Consider the following 19,582-nt stretch of genomic DNA (forward strand, 5'->3'; position numbering starts at 1 on the left):
TAAATCAGACGCAACCAGTAAGTGAACATAAGCCCACGAACATTGATAGACCGATACCAGACATAATCATAAATCATACAGAATGTAAAAGGCACGTCTAATCACACCCTGAGGTCAACATCGAGAAGTATGTACTAGCCACCTAGATGCACGGTGAAGAATGTTTAATGCACTAACCGATTAAGTATACATATTAGTGTCCTATAGTGGATCGCAATATCGCCAGGTCTAGCGAGTGTCGGCCCTTGCATTGACAAAAGTACGCATGCGTATCAGTGTTGGCAACCCGCCCCCAGTCGTTCAAACGGGGTTAATATGATAAGTCAGGACAGACAAGCCCCTACAAGTAACTATTGTGCAGTGAGCCCCAGTGTATAAGGGGATCCTAGAGTATATTATATAGACTTTATTATTATTATAATAATATGATGTAGAGTGATATAAAAATATGATGTAGAGTGATATAATAATATGATGTAAAGTGATATAATAATATGATATAGAGTGATATAATAATATGATGTAAAGTGATATATTAATATGATGTAGAGTTATATAATAATATGATGTAGAGTTATATAATGATGTAAAATGATATAATAATATGATGTAAAGTGATATAATAATATGATGTAGAGTTATATAATGATAAAATATGATGTAAAGTGATATAATGATGTAAAGGGATATAATAATATGATGTAAAGTGATATAATAATATGATGTACAGTGATATAATAATATGATGTAAAGTGATATAATAATATGATGTAAAGTGATATAATAATATGATGTAAAGTGATATAATAATATGATGTACAGTTATATAATAATATGTTGTAAAGTGATATAATAATATGATGTACAGTGATATAATAATATGATGTAAAGTGATATAATAATATGATGTAAAGTGATATAATAATATGATGTACAGTTATATAATAATATGTTGTAAAGTGATATAGATGTAAATTGATATAATAATATGATGTACAGTGATATAATAATATGATGTAAAGTGATATAATAATATGATGTACAGTGATATAATAATATGATGTAAAGAGATATAATAATATGATGTAAAGCAATATAATAATATGATTTAAAGTGATAATAATATGATATATATATATATATATACACACACACACACACACACATATACATCATATATATATATATATATATACATATACAGACTGAGGCAGGTGCACTCTCACAAACAGTTCTCCAAGGGCCAGGGTGCTAGAGTAGGTTAGAATATAGAGAACAGAAAACAGCACTCTCTGGACTTAAATAACAATCATTAATTTATTTGGTAACGTTTCGGGGAATGCTCCCCTTCATCAGACTAACAACATACAAGTGAGCCAAACATTTATACACACAAAGACCCCTCCCCCAGTGCAAAAAACCACCAAACATGGTTGTCAAGTCAACCAATTGTCAACACTTAACTCCATAAGCAGTAATTAATGTAATACAAGCCAAAAAACTATACATAAATACAGGCAAAGCAAGAAGACACAAGACAGGAAAAACATCTTAGAGCTAGCTGCCTGTGACATTCATAAGATATACTGGAATATATAGATTCTAAGATATTATCCCGACTGGGAGATGCGGGGGTAGTCCCCCGGCCAGAAATACAATGTATCAAATGCACAGGGGGAAACAGTGTCAAAAGTAGAATAATATATACACTATGTTTTTACAATAAATAGCTAATATTCCCTTAGCGGTTAATTTTGTAAATCAGATGCAACCAGTAAGTGAACATAAGCCCACGAACATTGATAGACCAATACCAGACATAATCATAAATCATACAGAATGTAAAAGGCACGTCTAATCACACCCTGAGGTCAACATCGAGAAGTATGTACTAGCCACCTAGATGCACGGTGAAGAATGTTTAATGCACTAACCGATTAAGTATACAAATTAGTGTCCTATAGTGGATCACAATATCGCCAGGTCTAGCGAGTGTCGGCCCTTGCATTGACAAAAGTACGCATGCGTATCAGTGTTGGCAACCCGCCCCCAGTCGTTCAAACGGGGCTAATATGATAAGTCAGGACAGACAAGCCCCTACAAGTAACTATTGTGCAGCGAGCCCAAGTGTATAAGGGGATCCTAGAGTATATTGTATAGACTTTATTATTATTATAATAATATGATGTAGAGTGATATAAAAATATGATGTAGAGTGATATAATAATATGATGTAAAGTGATATAATAATATGATATAGAGTGATATAATAATATGATGTAAAGTGATATATTAATATGATTTAGAGTTATATAATAATATGATGTAGAGTTATATAATGATGTAAAATGATATAATAATATGATGTAAAGTGATATAATGATGTAAAGTGATATAATAATATGATGTAAAGTGATATAATAATATGATGTAGAGTTATATAATGATATAATATGATGTAAAGTGATATAATGATATAAAGGGATATAATAATATGATGTAAAGTGATATAATAATATGATGTAAAGAGATATAATAATATGATGTAAAATGATATAATAATATGATGCAAAGTGATATAATAATATGATGTACAGTGATATAATAATATGTTGTAAAGTGATATAATAATATGATGTACAGTGATATAATAATATGATGTAAAGTGATATAATAATATGATGTAAAGTGATATAATAATATGATGTACAGTGATATAATAATATGTTGTAAAGTGATATAATAATATGATGTACAGTGATATAATAATATGATGTAAAATGATATAATAATATGATGCAAAGTGATATAATAATATGATGTACAGTGATATAATAATATGTTGTAAAGTGATATGATAATATGATGTACAGTGATATAATAATATGATGTAAAGTGATATAATAATATGATGTAAAGTGATATAGATGTAAAGTGATATAATAATATGATGTAGAGTTATATAATGATATAATATGATGTAAAGTGATATAATGATGTAAAGTGATATAATAATATGATGTAAAGTGATATAATAATATGATGTACAGTGATATAATAATATGATGTAAAGAGATATAATAATATGATGTAAAATGATATAATAATATGATGTAAAGTGATATAATAATATGATGTACAGTGATATAATAATATGATGTAAAGTGATATAATAATATGATGTAAAGTGATATAATCATATGATGTAAAGTAATATAATAATATGATGTAAAGTGATATAATAATATGATGTAAAGTGATATTATAATATAATGTAGAGTTATATAATGATATAATATGATGTAAAGTGATATAATGATGTAAAGTGATATAATAATATGATGTAAAGTGATATAATAATATGATGTAAAGAGATATAATAATATGATGTAAAATGATATAATAATATGATGTACAGTGATATAATAATATGATGTAAAGTGATATAATAATATGATGTAGAGTGATATAATAATAAGATGTATAGTGATATAATAATAAGATGTAAAGTGATATACTAATATGATGTAGAGTGATATAATAATATGATGTAAAGTAATATAATAATGTAAAGTGATATAATAATATGATGTAAAGTAATATAATAATATGATATACAGTTATATAATAATATGATGTAAAGTGATATAATAATGTAAAGTGATATAATAATGTAAAGTGATATAATAATATGATGTAAAGTGATATAATAATTTAAAGTAATATAATAACATGATGTAAAGTGATATAATAATATGATGTAAAGTAATATAATAATATGATGTAAAGTGATATAATATTATGATGTAAAGTAATATAATAATATGATGTAAAGTATTATAATAATATGATGTAAAGTGATATTATAATATGATGTAAAGTAATATAATAAGATGATGTAAAGTGATATAATATGATGTAAAGCAATATAATATTATGATGTAAAGTGATAATAATATGATGTAAAGTGTTATAATAAAATGATGTAAAGTGATATAATAATTTGATGTAAAGTAATATAATAATATGATGTAAAGTGATATAATAATATGATGTAGAGTTATATAATGATATAATATGATGTAAATTGATATAATAATATGATGTAAAGTGATATAATAATATGATGTAAAGCAATATAATACTATGATCTAAAGTGATATAATAATATGATGTAAAGTGATATAATAATATGATGTAAAGTAATATAATACTATGATGTAAAGTGATATAATAATATGATGTAAAGTGATATAATAATATGATGTAAAGTGATATAATAATATGATGTAGAGTTAAATAATGATATAATATGATGTAAAATGAAATAAGGATGTAAAGTGATATAATAATATGATGTAAAGTGATATGATGTAAAGTCATATAATAATATGATGTAAAGTGATATAGTAATATGATGTACAGTGATATAATAATATGATGTAAAGAGATATAATAATATGATTTAAAATGATATAATATGATGTAAAGTGATATAATAATATGATGTAAAGTGATATAATAATATGATGTAAAGTGATATAATAATGTAAAGTGATATAATAATATGATGTAAAGTAATATAATAATATGATGTACAGTAATATAATATGATGTAAAGTGATATAATAATGTAAAGTGATATAATAATATGATGTAAAGTGATATAATAATATGATGTAAAGTAATATAATAATGTAAAGTGATATAATAATATGATGTAAAGTGATATAATAATATGATGTAAAGTGATAATAATATGATGTAAAGTGATATAATATTATGATGTAAAGTAATATAATATAATGTAAAGTGATATAATAATATGAAGTAAAGCAATATAATAATATGATATAAAGTGATAATAATATGATGTAAAGTGATATAATAATATGATGTAAAGTGATATAATAATATGATGTAAAGTGATATAATAATATGATGTAGAGTTAAATAATGATATAATATGATGTAAAATGAAATAAGGATGTAAAGTGATATAATAATATGATGTAAAGTGATATGATGTAAAGTGATATAATAATATGATGTAAAGTGATATAATAATATGATGTACAGTGATATAATAATATGATGTAAAGAGATATAATAATATGATTTCAAATGATATAATATGATGTAAAGTGATATAATAATATGATGTACAGTGATATAATAATATGATGTAAAGTGATATAATAATATGATGTAAAGTGATATAATAATGTAAAGTGATATAATAATATGATGTAAAGTAATATAATAATATGATGTACAGTAATATAATATGATGTAAAGTGATATAATAATGTAAAGTGATATAATAATATGATGTAAAGTAATATAATAATGTAAAGTGATATAATAATATGATGTAAAGTGATATAATAATATGATGTAAAGTGATAATAATATGATGTAAAGTGATATAATAATATGATGTAAAGTAATATAATATAATGTAAAGTGATATAATAATATGAAGTAAAACAATATAATAATATGATATAAAGTGATAATAATATGATGTAAAGTGATATAATAATATGATGTAAAGTGATATAATAATATGATGAAAAGTGATATAATAATATGATGTAAAGTGATATAATAATATGATGTAGAGTTAAATAATGATATAATATGATGTAAAATGAAATAAGGATGTAAAGTGATATAATAATATGATGTAAAGTGATATGATGTAAAGTGATATAATAATATGATGTAAAGTGATATAATAATATGATGTACAGTGATATAATAATATGATGTAAAGAGATATAATAATATGATTTAAAATGATATAATATGATGTAAAGTGATATAATAATATGATGTAAAGTGATATAATAATATGATGTAAAGTGATATAATAATGTAAAGTGATATAATAATATGATGTAAAGTAATATAATAATATGATGTACAGTAATATAATATGATGTAAAGTGATATAATAATGTAAAGTGATATAATAATATAATGTAAAGTGATATAATAATATGAAGTAAAGTTATATAATAATGTAAAGTGATATAATAATATGATGTAAAGTGATATAATAATATGATGTAAAGTGATATAATAATATGATGTAAAGTGATATAATAATATGATGTAGAGTAATATAATAATATGATGTAAAGTGATATAATAATATGATGTAGAGTAATATAATAATATGATGTAACGTGATATAATAATATGATGTAAAGTGATATAATAATATGATGTAGAGTAATATAATAATATGATGTAAAGTGATATAATAATATGATGTAAAGTAATATAATAATATGATGTAAAGTGATATAATAATAATATGCTGTAAAGTGATATAATAATATGATGTAAAGTGATATAATAATATGATGTAAAGTGATATAATAATATGCTGTAAAGTGATATAATAATATGATGTAAAGTGATATAATAATATGATGTAAAGTGATATAATAATATGATGTAAAGTGATATAATAATATGATGTAATGTGATATAATAATATGATGTACAGTGATATAATAATATGATGTAAAGTGATATAATAATATGATGTAAAGTGATATAATAATATGATGTAGAGTTATATAATGATATAATATGATGTAAATTGATATAATAATATGATGTAAAGTGATATGATGTAAAGTGATATAATAATATGATGTAAAGTGATATAATAATATGATGTAGAGTTATATAATGATATAATATGATGTAAATTGATATAATAATATGATGTAAAGTGATATAATAATATGATGTAAAGCAATATAATACTATGATGTAAAGAGATATAATAATATGATGTAAAGTAATATAATATAATGTAAAGTGATATAATAATATAAAGTAAAACAATATAATAATATGATATAAAGTGATAATAATATGATGTAAAGTGATATAATAATATGATGTAAAGTGATATAATAATATGATGTAGAGTTAAATAATGATATAATATGATGTAAAATGAAATAAGGATGTAAAGTGATATAATAATATGATGTAAAGTGATATGATGTAAAGTGATATAATAATATGATGTAAAGTGATATAATAATATGATGTACAGTGATATAATAATATGATGTAAAGAGATATAATAATATGATTTAAAATGATATAATATGATGTAAAGTGATATAATAATATGATGTAAAGTGATATAATAATATGATGTAAAGTGATATAATAATGTAAAGTGATATAATAATATGATGTAAAGTAATATAATAATATGATGTACAGTAATATAATATGATGTAAAGTGATATAATAATGTAAAGTGATATAATAATATAATGTAAAGTGATATAATAATATGAAGTAAAGTTATATAATAATGTAAAGTGATATAATAATATGATGTAAAGTGATATAATAATATGATGTAAAGTGATATAATAATATGATGTAAAGTGATATAATAATATGATGTAGAGTAATATAATAATATGATGTAAAGTGATATAATAATATGATGTAGAGTAATATAATAATATGATGTAAAGTGATATAATAATATGATGTAAAGTGATATAATAATATGATGTAGAGTAATATAATAATATGATGTAAAGTGATATAATAATATGATGTAAAGTAATATAATAATATGATGTAAAGTGATATAATAATAATATGCTGTAAAGTGATATAATAATATGATGTAAAGTGATATAATAATATGATGTAAAGTGATATAATAATATGCTGTAAAGTGATATAATAATATGATGTAAAGTGATATAATAATATGATGTAAAGTGATATAATAATATGATGTAAAGTGATATAATAATATGTTGTAAAGTGATATAATAATATGATGTAATGTGATATAATAATATGATGTACAGTGATATAATAATATGATGTAAAGTGATATAATAATATGATGTAAAGTGATATAATAATATGATGTAGAGTTATATAATGATATAATATGATGTAAATTGATATAATAATATGATGTAAAGTGATATGATGTAAAGTGATATAATAATATGATGTAAAGTGATATAATAATATGATGTAGAGTTATATAATGATATAATATGATGTAAATTGATATAATAATATGATGTAAAGTGATATAATAATATGATGTAAAGCAATATAATACTATGATGTAAAGAGATATAATAATATGATGTAAAGTAATATAATACTATGATGTAAAGTGATATAATAATATGATGTAAAGTGATATAATAATATGATGTAAAATGATATAATAATATGATGTAAAGTGATATAATAATATTATGTACAGTTATATAATAATATGTTGTAAAGTGATATAATAATATGATGTAAAGTGATATAATAATATGATGTAAAGTGATATAATAATATGATGTAAAGTGATATAATAATATGATGTAATGTGATATAATAATATGATGTACAGTGATATAATAATATGATGTAAAGTGATATAATAATATGATGTAAAGTGATATAATAATATGATGTAGAGTTATATAATGATATAATATGATGTAAATTGATATAATAATATGATGTAAAGTGATATGATGTAAAGTGATATAATAATATGATGTAAAGTGATATAATAATATGATGTAGAGTTATATAATGATATAATATGATGTAAATTGATATAATAATATGATGTAAAGTGATATAATAATATGATGTAAAGCAATATAATACTATGATGTAAAGAGATATAATAATATGATGTAAAGTGATATAATAATATGATGTAAAGTGATATAATAATATGATGAAGAGTGATATAATAATTTGATGTAAAGAGATATAATAATATGATGTAAAGTGATATAATAATATGATGTAAAGAGATATAATAATATGATGTACAGTGATATAATAATATGATGTACAGTGATATAATAATATGATGTACAGTGATATAATAATATGATGTAAAGTGATATAATAATATGATGTACAGTGATATAATAATATGATGAAGAGTGATATAATAATATGATGTAAAGTGATATAATAATATGATGTACAGTGATATAATAATATGATGTAAAGTGATATAATAATATGATGTAAAGTGATATAATAATATGATGTAAAGTGATATAATAATATGATGTACAGTGATATAATAAATATGATGTAAAATGATATATGGGCCAATGGATATAGCATAGTTAGTGGGGATAAAGAGGGCATATTCATCATTATAGGGTCTGTGATAAAAATAATCACATGCTCCATAATAAATTTAGCACCAGTAATTAATAAATTCATATTCGGGAATTCAGACCAAAAGGAATCTTGGTTTGAAGCCTGAAAATCCAGTACATCTCTTGCCTGTATAATGCTTGAAATTTGTCTCCTCCTCTTTTCTGTCCCCATACCTTTTCAATAACATCCATCTCAGAGTCTCACAATTTGGTTATGTTTAGTGACAAAATGATCCACCACTGGTGTGCTGCTTGTGGCAAACCTAGCCACTTCTGGACTATAACGTAAGAAAGCTTGTCTATAGGCTGTATATTGTGCTATGTAGATGTGACAGACCCTTCTGTCAGCACTGAAAGAGTTAACTGTGTTCAGCTTTAGCCTCAACTATTGTGCACTGTCATTAATGTTATTAATACACAGTCCATTGTTTAATCACCCTCAGAGAGCAAATGCTTAGGTGATAAGAAAAGCCAAATGTATCTTGTGTTTAAATTGTTATCAGCTTAAGCAAGGTAAATCTATTGTATCATGTCAAGGGTGTGTTCCCTTCATCTAATGTACAACATTCTTTCAACCCCCCTTCTGGGGGGGGTCAGACCTGCATAAATACTGGGCATATGAGCCTTAATAAAAGTCATTCTGTTTTAAAACCTGAAAACTGGCTGGGTTGTGAATTGCTGATTCCCTATGCAGGACATTGTTCCCTGGTGTTAACCCTTGGTATCCGGTTGGTACCGTTACAATTGGTGGCAAGCGACGGAATGAACCTTATCGCCCAGAAGAGCAACTACACAAGCCAGTAACCTCAGGAAGAGGGGGATTACTACAATACTGACTAAGATGGAAGGAGTACCAGGGACCGAAGTGAATGGAGATGGATTATTCTAAGCTAAAGAGACAAACGTTAAAGGAACTGCTAGAAGCCAGGGGAAAGATAGGCAGCAGCAAACCCAAGGCTATATTAATTGCTGAGCTGATGGAGGGAGACAGAGCTCGCAGCGCTACGCCTCCAGCAGCCATGGAGGAGACCCTATACCAGAGGGAAATGAGGACCAGGCTGGAATTTTTACCCCAACCTGTACCACGGGATATGCTATCCGTGGTAATGGCAGATGTGCAGGAGTACGTGATGGCACACAGTCCGCGGAATGCATCCTCCCGAGCAGAATCCATTTTGGACGCACTCAGCAACCCAGTAAGACCTAAAATCCCATACCATGCATTTAAAATGTTTTGTGAGGAGAAGGATGAGATCGATGGGTATTTACAGGATTTTGAGAGACTGTGCGAGTTACATGATTTGGAGCAGTCCGTATGGGTGCCGGTGCTAGCAGGCAAGCTAGCCGGTAGGGCAGCGGAAGCGTATCGCGCTGTACCCAGGGAGGACAGCAAGGATTACGCTAAAGTGAAGAGAGCGATCTTGGAAAGATATGCCATTACCTCAGAGGCATACCGGCGCAAGTTTAGAGGCCTGCGCAAGCCAGAAAGAGATTCACATGCAGAGTGGGCCCACAAGCTGGATCAAGCATCTCAAGGGTGGATACAGGCCAGCCAAGCTACCACCATGGAAGAATTGCGACAACTGATGCTGTTGGAGCAATTCTTTAACGGCTTGTCCCCAGAAGCCCAAGAATGGGTGAGAGATCGAAAACCCCTCACCTTAACCGAAGCAGCCAGATTAGCAGACCAGCATTTTGATGCCAGGAGGCACCATGGACTACAGCCTAACAACGGACGGGCGAATATACAATGCCACACCTGCAAGCAGTGGGGACATATGGCACGTGAGTGCACCCAAAATCGGAGCAGACAAGCTTGGAACCAGGTCAGACAGAACCAGGCCCCAAGGGCGGCTGCTCACCATTACCAAACGGAGCCAGCCGCTCATGAGGTGTTGAGCACCCAAGCCGAGGAACCCCTGGGAATTCTGCATGAGGTGATGTCGGTCCGGGCCGCTGATAACTGGCAACATCCCCGCCAGCTGGGGACCGTAGAGGGGAAGGAGGTCCAGGGACTTCGGGATTCGGGAGCTACTTTAACCCTGATAGCTCCCCATTTGGTGCCGGATACAGTACACACGGGCGGATCCGTGGCAGTACGAGGAGCAGGGGGAGCGGTATACCGATTGCCCACTGCTAGAGTGGAGTACAGACCCCCAGTCACCCCAGCAGCGGCCAGTTACCAGCCCCCGGCGCACCGCTATACTATGCGGCCTCCGGCCACGAACTACCCTCAGAGAGCCCGGTTCAATTCGCGGGGCTACTCACAACCTATTCGGTGCTTTGGATGTAAGCGACTAGGGCACAAAAGACCAGAGTGTCCCCTAAACGCAGCAAATCAAGCACAGTCCTGGAGAAGACCCGCCGGCGGAATCCCACATAATTCTCAGCCTGCGGCCCGCTACGTAGAGGCGCCAGAATGCTGGGGCAGCCTACATGAAGCAGACCCCGTGCAAGCTGCCCACCGGAATAACCGGCAGCGGGTTAAAGTGAATGGGAAGGAGGTCAGTGGTCTACGGGATACTGGTGCTACCATGACCTTGCTTCAAGAGAACTTGGTGTCTGAGAAACAGCACACTGGAGACACTATGGCTGTGAGGGTAGCAGGGGGCACTGTGTTCCGCCTACCTGTTGCCAGGGTACATTTGGATTGGGGAGTGGGCGCTAGACTTGTGAATGTGGGGGTCAAGAAGGACTTACCTGCTGATGTTCTCCTTGGAAATGACTTGGCCCCCCTTGTTTCTGCCTATGCTCCCATGGATCCCGCTGATGTTAACCCTGTGACTACCCAAGCCCAGTCCCTCTGGGAAGAGACGCTTCCATGTTTGGGGTGGGGGCAGTACTGAGCCAAGTTGGAGCAGATGGCGGAGAACACCCCGTAGCTTACTTGAGCCGAAAGTTGCCCCGGACATCCCCAAGCCGATCCGTTGGGATCAGACTGTGTATGCCGGCTTGGTTCTGGGGGAGCATTGTGGCAAACCTAGCCACTTCTGGACTATAATGTAAGAAAGCTTGTCTATAGGCTGTATATTGTGCTATGTAGATGTGACAGACCCTTCTGTCAGCACTGAAAGAGTTAACTGTGTTCAGCTTTAGCCTCAACTATTGTGCACTGTCATTAATGTTATTAATACACAGTCCATTGTTTAATCACCCTCAGAGAGCAAATGCTTAGGTGATAAGAAAAGCCAAATGTATCTTGTGTTTAAATTGTTATCAGCTTAAGCAAGGTAAATCTATTGTATCATGTCAAGGGTGTGTTCCCTTCATCTAATGTACAACATTCTTTCAACCCCCCTTCTGGGGGGGGTCAGACCTGCATAAATACTGGGCATATGAGCCTTAATAAAAGTCATTCTGTTTTAAAACCTGAAAACTGGCTGGGTTGTGAATTGCTGATTCCCTATGCAGGACATTGTTCCCTGGTGTTAACCCTTGGTATCCGGTTGGTACCGTTACACTGCTCTTGCCCACATTAATGGTTGACAGAAGTTCACGAATGCAGGAGAGTACCAGAGGCGAGCTGGGGTGGAAAGGGGTGCATATGAACACCGCTCTCCACCATGGCTTGATAAATCGAGCCTATAGTGCTCAATCCTACCTCATATGCGGTCATTGAGAGAGTATGCTTTAGCAATTTTATACATATTATGCTAGACACGTGCACCAAAATTATTCTTACATGATGCAGATAGAGAATACAATTTTAAAATGTTTGCAATTTATTCTGTTATCAAATTTGCTTAATTCTCATAATATTATTTGTTGAAGAGATACCTAGATAGGTAGAGTGCCCATTCCTGAAGCACTACATAACAGAAAAAACTAATACGGATTTTATATATTTTCTTTATTACATTTTTCTTTTTATATGAACATGTTGCTCATAAAATATAAGCTTAACATTTTACTTGTGAGTGAGCATTTATTTCACTGAAGCTCATGAGATATCACAAGTAGAGCAGTTACATCTCTCTGGTATGTGGAATCCTGTGCCAGTTTTCAAAATTATTATTTGTAATGAATCAAAACTATGCAAAAATAATGTATGCAATGAATGAGATCCCATACCTTTAACGGAGTCTTGGAAGTCTTTAGATCTGGCAGAAATTTCCTGGCCATTCCTTTGTCTAGAATAATTTCTAATTGGAAGGCTAAGTGTCATTGTACTAGAACACTCTTGAAAAGATTGATCTGCCACCCAGGAGACTGAAGTCTTCTTGGTTGTGTGAAAACCTGCCAGCTACATTAATGTGCCCTTGTCAACTCTTATACAAGTAAACTGGTCTTTGAAAGAAGTCTCTGCAACCTTAATATAGATCCTTTGAGCAGTGGCAAATCAGAAAGGAAGAACCACAAATTGGAAATGAAATGTTTTCAATCCAAAACAGAGAAAACCATCACTTACCAGAGTTGTAACACAAAGTTAAAGGGAAATTATACACCAATTGTCATTGAACTGCATGTAATTATCACTACTATAAAGAATAAAATGCAGATAATGATCTAAAATCCAGTATAAAACCATTTAAAAACTTACTTAGAAGCTCCCAGATTAACACTGTTGAAAAGGATAGCTGGAACACCCACTGAAAGTGGTTCTATAGCAAAAAGAACAGCCCCCCCCCCCTTCCTCTGTATATAAAAAGACTCTTTACACAAACAGAAGCAAGCTGGAGTAGGTATACATCAGTATTCTTCTAAAACTTTGGGGCTTGGTTAGGAGTCTTAAAATCAGCACAATGTTATTTAAAAATAAGCAAAATTGTACTTTTAAAAAAAAAAAAAAAAAAAAGCTGTATAGGCTCTATAAATGGATCATCTACAAAACATTTATGCAAAAAGAAATCTAGTGTATAATGTCCCTTTAGCTTCATTCAAATCTACTATGGTTATAAATAGTGATGTCGCAAACTTAAAATTTTTCGTTCACGAACGGCGAACGCGAACTTCCGCAAATGTTCGTGAACGGGCGAACCAGGCGAACCGCCATTGACTTCAATAGGCAGGCGAATTTTAAAACCCACAGGGACTCTTTCTGGCCACAATAGTGATGGAAAAGTTGTTTCAAGGGCACTAACACCTGGACTGTGGCATGCTGGAGGGGGATCCATGGCAAAACTCCCATGGAAAATTACATAGTTGATGCAGAGTCTGGTTTTAAAAAAATAGTTGTTGTTTTTTTAAATTTACACTACTGTTACATCAGATATGAGTGGTGGCACTGGGCAAGTGGACACAGTATACGCTGTGAGCCTGGCACACACGCTGGCAGGCAGGCACAAGATATCAGATATCGCATACTGAAGCTTGATGTCCCTGACCAGTGTTGAATCGCTCTCCTGGTGAGATTGCACAGATGGTGACCACACGGGATGAATAGATGGTTCTATTTCTCGATAATCATTTCTCTAGATTAGAACACCTGTTAGCAACAGCTTTTCAATGATCCCCAAACAGTTGCCTGCCCGATGACAGAGAACGTTCCAAGTTGCCTGAGGCTATGGAGTCAGGTGAAGAAACATTCAGGGATGCATGTAGAGAAGCAGCTTATTCATGTATAATGAATTACGCTGAAGACACAGTCATCTAGGAGATACTCTCTAGATAATTTTATCCTACACAGTTATGTATAAAAAAGTCTGAAACATACATCCTGTCTGTATGTAAGACCATATGTATATTGATGTGTACACTTGCAAGATGATTTATATTGTACTTTTTCATACTGTTATTTACACAAAGTTATGTACTGTACTATGAAAAATCCAATAAAAATGATTTAAAAAAATAAAATAAAATACCCAATTCTTTTGGTTTTTATTTGATCCTCAAAAATGTTCCACATGACCCAACTTTGTGCCCTATAACCTATGGTAATTTTTCTTAGAATTCAAACGTCATCAAGGAATATTGATCAAATGCATAAACATATCCATGCTTTTCACCTTTATCTAATTAGTTTTTTGTTTTTTTTTAAGTATGACTTGACCGATGATTTTGAACGAAAATTATAAATAAATAACTAAATAAATAAAATTATGTCGGACTTACCATTTGTTATTGTCTCCTTACTGGTCCTAGCTGCAAGAGTAGGTGCAGTGCTGGTTCTGGTCTGCACTGTTGTGGTTGATGTAGTGCTGCTGTTGGTCTTTGCTGCAAGAGTATGTGCAGTACTGGTTATGGTCTGCACTGTTGTGGTTGATGTAGTGCTGCTGTTGGTCTTTGCTGCAAGAGTAGGTGCAGTACTGGTTCTGGTCTGCACTGTTGTGGTTGATGTAGTGCTGCTGTTGGTCTTTGCTGCAAGAGTAGGTGCAGTACTGTTTCTGGTCTGCACTGTTGTGGTTGATGTAGTGCTGCTGTTGGTCTTTGCTGCAAGAGTAGGTGCAGTACTGGTTCTTGTCTGCATGGTTGTGGTTGATGTAGTGCTGCTGTTGGTCTTTGCTGCAAGAGTAGGTGCAGTACTGGTTATGGTCTGCACTGTTTTGGTTGATGTAGTGCTGCTGTTGGTCTTTGCTGCAAGAGTTGGTGCAATGCTGGTTATGGTCTGCATGGTTGTGGTTGATGTAGTGCTGCTGTTGGTCTTTGCTGCAAGAGTAGGTGCAGTACTGGTTCTGGTCTGCATGGTTGTGGTTAATGTAGTGCTGCTGTTGGTCTTTGCTGCAAGAGTAGGTGCAGTGCTGGTTATGGTCTGAACTGTTGTGGTTGATGCAGTGCTGCTGTTGGTCTTTGCTGCAAGAGTAGGTGCAGTGATGGTAGTGTTCTGCACTATTATAGTATGTGCAGTGCTAGTAGTGGTCTGCACTATTGTAGTAGGTGCAGTGCTGGTAGTGGTCTGCACTATTGCAGTAGGTGCAGTTCTGGTAATGTTCTGCACTATTGCAGTAGGTGCAGTGCTGGTAGTGGTCTGCACTATTGTAGTAGGTGTAGTGCTGGTAGTGGTCTGCACTATTGCAGTAGGTGCAGTTCTGGTAATGTTCTGCACTATTGTAGTAGGTGCAGTGCTGGTAATAAAATGCAATGTTGAAATATGTGCAGTGCTGGTAGTAAAATGCAATGTTACATTATGTGCAGTGTTTGTACTGGCCTGAGTTGATGGTGCAGGGGAACCTTTGGTACTGGTCTGCATTGCTGTTGTAGGCCAGTTGATACTGGTTTGCATGGTTATAGTGGGTGCAGTGCTGATAATGGTCTGAGATGTTGGCACTGTTTTAATAGGAGCAGTGCTGCCAGAACTCCTTGTTGTAAAAGGTGCAGTGGTACTGATAACTTCTGTTGTAATAGGTGACCTGGTACTGATAACTTCTGTTGTAATTGGTGACCTGGTACTGATAACTTCTGTTGTAATAGGTGCAGTGGTGCCAATAACTTCTGTTGTAATAGGTGCAGTGGTGCTGATAACTTCTGTTTTAATAGGTGCAGTGGTGTCAATAACTTCTGTTGTAATAGGTGCAGTGGTGCCAATAACTTCTGTTGTAATAGGTGCAGTGGTGTTGATAACTTCTGTTGTAATAGGTGCAGTGGTGCCAATAACTTCTGTTGTAATAGGTGCAGTGGTGCCAATAACTTCTGTTGTAATAGGTGCAGTGGTGCTGATAACTTCTGTTGTAATAGGTGCAGTGGTGCCAATAACTTCTGTTGTAATAGGTGCAGTGGTGCCAATAACTTCTGTTGTAAAAGGTGCAGTGGTGTTGATAACTTCTGTTATAATAGGTGCACTAGTGGTTGGAGCTGATGTTGTAATAGGTACACTAGTGGTTAGAGGTGCTGTTATAAAAGGTACACTAGTGGTTAGAGCTGCTGTTATAATAGGTGCACTAGTGGTTAGAGGTGCTGTTATAATAGGTGCACTAGTGGTTGGAGCTGATGTTATAATAGGTGCACTAGTGGTTGGAACTGATGTTATAATAGGTGCACTAGTGGTTGGAGCTGATGTTATAATAGGTGCACTAGTGGTTGGAGCTGCTGTTATAATAGGTGCACTAGTGGTTGGAGCTGATGTTATAATAGGTGCACTAGTGGTTGGAGCTGATGTTATAATAGGATCACTAGTGGTTGGAGCTGATGTTGTAATAGGTGCACTAGTGGTTAGAGCTGATGTTATAATAGGTGCACTAGTGGTTGGAGCTGTTGTTATAATAGGTGCACTAGTGGTTGGAGCTGATGTTGTAATAGGTGCACTAGTGGTTAGAGCTGATGTTATAATAGGTGCACTAGTGGTTGGAGCTGTTGTTATAATAGGTGCACTAGTGGTTGGAGCTGATGTTATAATAGGTGCACTAGTGGTTGGAGCTGATGTTATAATAGGATCACTAGTGGTTGGAGCTGATGTTGTAATAGGTGCACTAGTGGTTGGAGCTGCTGTTATAATAGGTGCACTAGTGGTTGGAGCTGCTGTTATAATAGGTGCACTAGTGGTTGGAGCTGATGTTATAATAGGTGCACTAGTGGTTGGAGCTGATGTTATAATAGGTGCACTAGTGGTTGGAGCTGATGTTATAATAGGTGCACTAGTGGTTGGAGCTGATGTTATAATAGGTGCACTAGTGGTTAGAGGTGCTGTTATAATAGGTGCACTAGTGGTTAGAGGTGCTGTTATAATAGGTGCAATAGTGGTTGGAGCTGTGGTTATAATAGGTGCACTAGTGGTTGGAGCTGCTGTTATAATAGGTGCACTAGTGGTTAGAGGTGCTGTTATAATAGGTGTACTAGTGGTTGGAGCTGATGTTATAATAGGTGCACTAGTGGTTAGAGGTGCTGTTATAATAGGTGCACTAGTGGTTGCTGCTGTTGTTATAATAGGTGCACTAGTGGTTGGAGCTGTTGTTATAATAGGTGCACTAGTGGTTGCTGCTGCTGTTATAATAGGTGCACTAGTGGTTGGAGCTGTTGTTATAATAGGTGCACTAGTGGTTGGAGCTGTTGTTATAATAGGTGCACTAGTGGTTGCTGCTGCTGTTATAATAGGTGCACTAGTGGTTAGAGGTGCTGTTATAATAGGTGCACTAGTGGTTGGAGCTGTTGTTATAATAGGTGCACTAGTGGTTGCTGCTGCTGTTATAATAGGTACACTAGTGGTTAGAGGGGCTGTTATAATAGGTGCACTAGTGGTTGGAGCTGTTGTTATAATAGGTGCACTAGTGGTTGGAGCTGATGTTGTAATAGGTGCACCAGTGGTTGGAGCTGATGTTATAATAGGTGCACTAGTGGTTGCTGCTGCTGTTATAATAGGTGCACCAGTGGTTTTAGCTGATGTTGTAATAGGTGCACTAGTGGTTAGAGGTGCTGTTATAATAGGTGCACTAGTGGTTGCTGCTGCTGTTATAATAGGTGCACCAGTGGTTGGAGCTGATGTTATAATAGGTGCACTAGTGGTTGCTGCTGCTGTTATAATAGGTGCACTAGTGGTTAGAGGTGCTGTTATAATAGGTGCACTAGTGGTTGCTGCTGCTGTTATAATAGGTGCAACAGTGGTTGGAGCTGATGTTATAATAGGTGCACTAGTGGTTGCTGCTGCTGTTATAATAGGTGCACTAGTGGTTAGAGCTGCTGTTATAATAGGTGCACTAGTGGTTGGAGCTGATGTTATAATAGGTGCACTAGTGGTTAGAGGTGCTGTTATAATAGGTGCAGTAGTGGTTGGAGCTGATGTTATAATAGGTGCACTAGTGGTTAGAGGTGCTGTTATAATAGGTGCACTAGTGGTTGGAGCTGTTGTTATAATAGGTGCACTAGTGGTTGGAGCTGATGTTATAATAGGTGCACTAGTGGTTGGAGCTGTTGTTATAATAGGTGCAATAGTGGTTGGAGCTGCTGTTATAATAGGTGCACTAGTGGTTGGAGCTGCTGTTATAATAGGTGCACTAGTGGTTGGAGCTGATGTTATAATAGGATCACTAGTGGTTGGAGCTGATGTTGTAATAGGTGCACTAGTGGTTGGAGCTGATGTTGTAATAGGTGCACTAGTGGTTGGAGCTGATGTTGTAATAGGTGCACTAGTGGTTAGAGCTGAGGTTATATTAGGTGCACTAGTGGTTGGAACTGATGTTATAATAGGATCACTAGTGGTTGGAGCTGATGTTGTAATAGGTGCACTAGTGGTTGGAGCTGATGTTGTAATAGGTGCACTAGTGGTTGGAGCTGATGTTGTAATAGGTGCACCAGTGGTTGGAGCTGATGTTGTAATAGGTGCACCAGTGGTTGGAGCTGATGTTATAATAGGATCACTAGTGGTTGGAGCTGATGTTGTAATAGGTGCACTAGTGGTTGGAGCTGATGTTATAATAGGTGCACTAGTGGTTGGAGCTGATGTTATAATAGGTGCACTAGTGGTTGGAGCTGATGTTGTAATAGGTGCACTAGTGGTTGGAGCTGAT

At 33.2% G+C, this 19,582-nt stretch overlaps 1 protein-coding gene across 1 annotated transcript in view; it reads right to left on the minus strand.

Annotated features, from left to right (window-relative positions):
- Positions 1-19,582, minus strand: part of LOC128661739 (mucin-2-like) — an 88,153-nt gene that overhangs the window by 7,712 nt on the left and 60,859 nt on the right. Inside the window, exon 3 of the mRNA XM_053715958.1 lies at positions 15,261-19,478. Coding sequence (XP_053571933.1) covers positions 15,261-19,478 — 4,218 coding nt within the window. The remainder of the gene's footprint in view (positions 1-15,260; positions 19,479-19,582) is intronic.

This window comes from Bombina bombina, chromosome 5 (genome assembly GCF_027579735.1).
Source record: "Bombina bombina isolate aBomBom1 chromosome 5, aBomBom1.pri, whole genome shotgun sequence".
Taxonomy (NCBI): domain Eukaryota; kingdom Metazoa; phylum Chordata; class Amphibia; order Anura; family Bombinatoridae; genus Bombina; species Bombina bombina.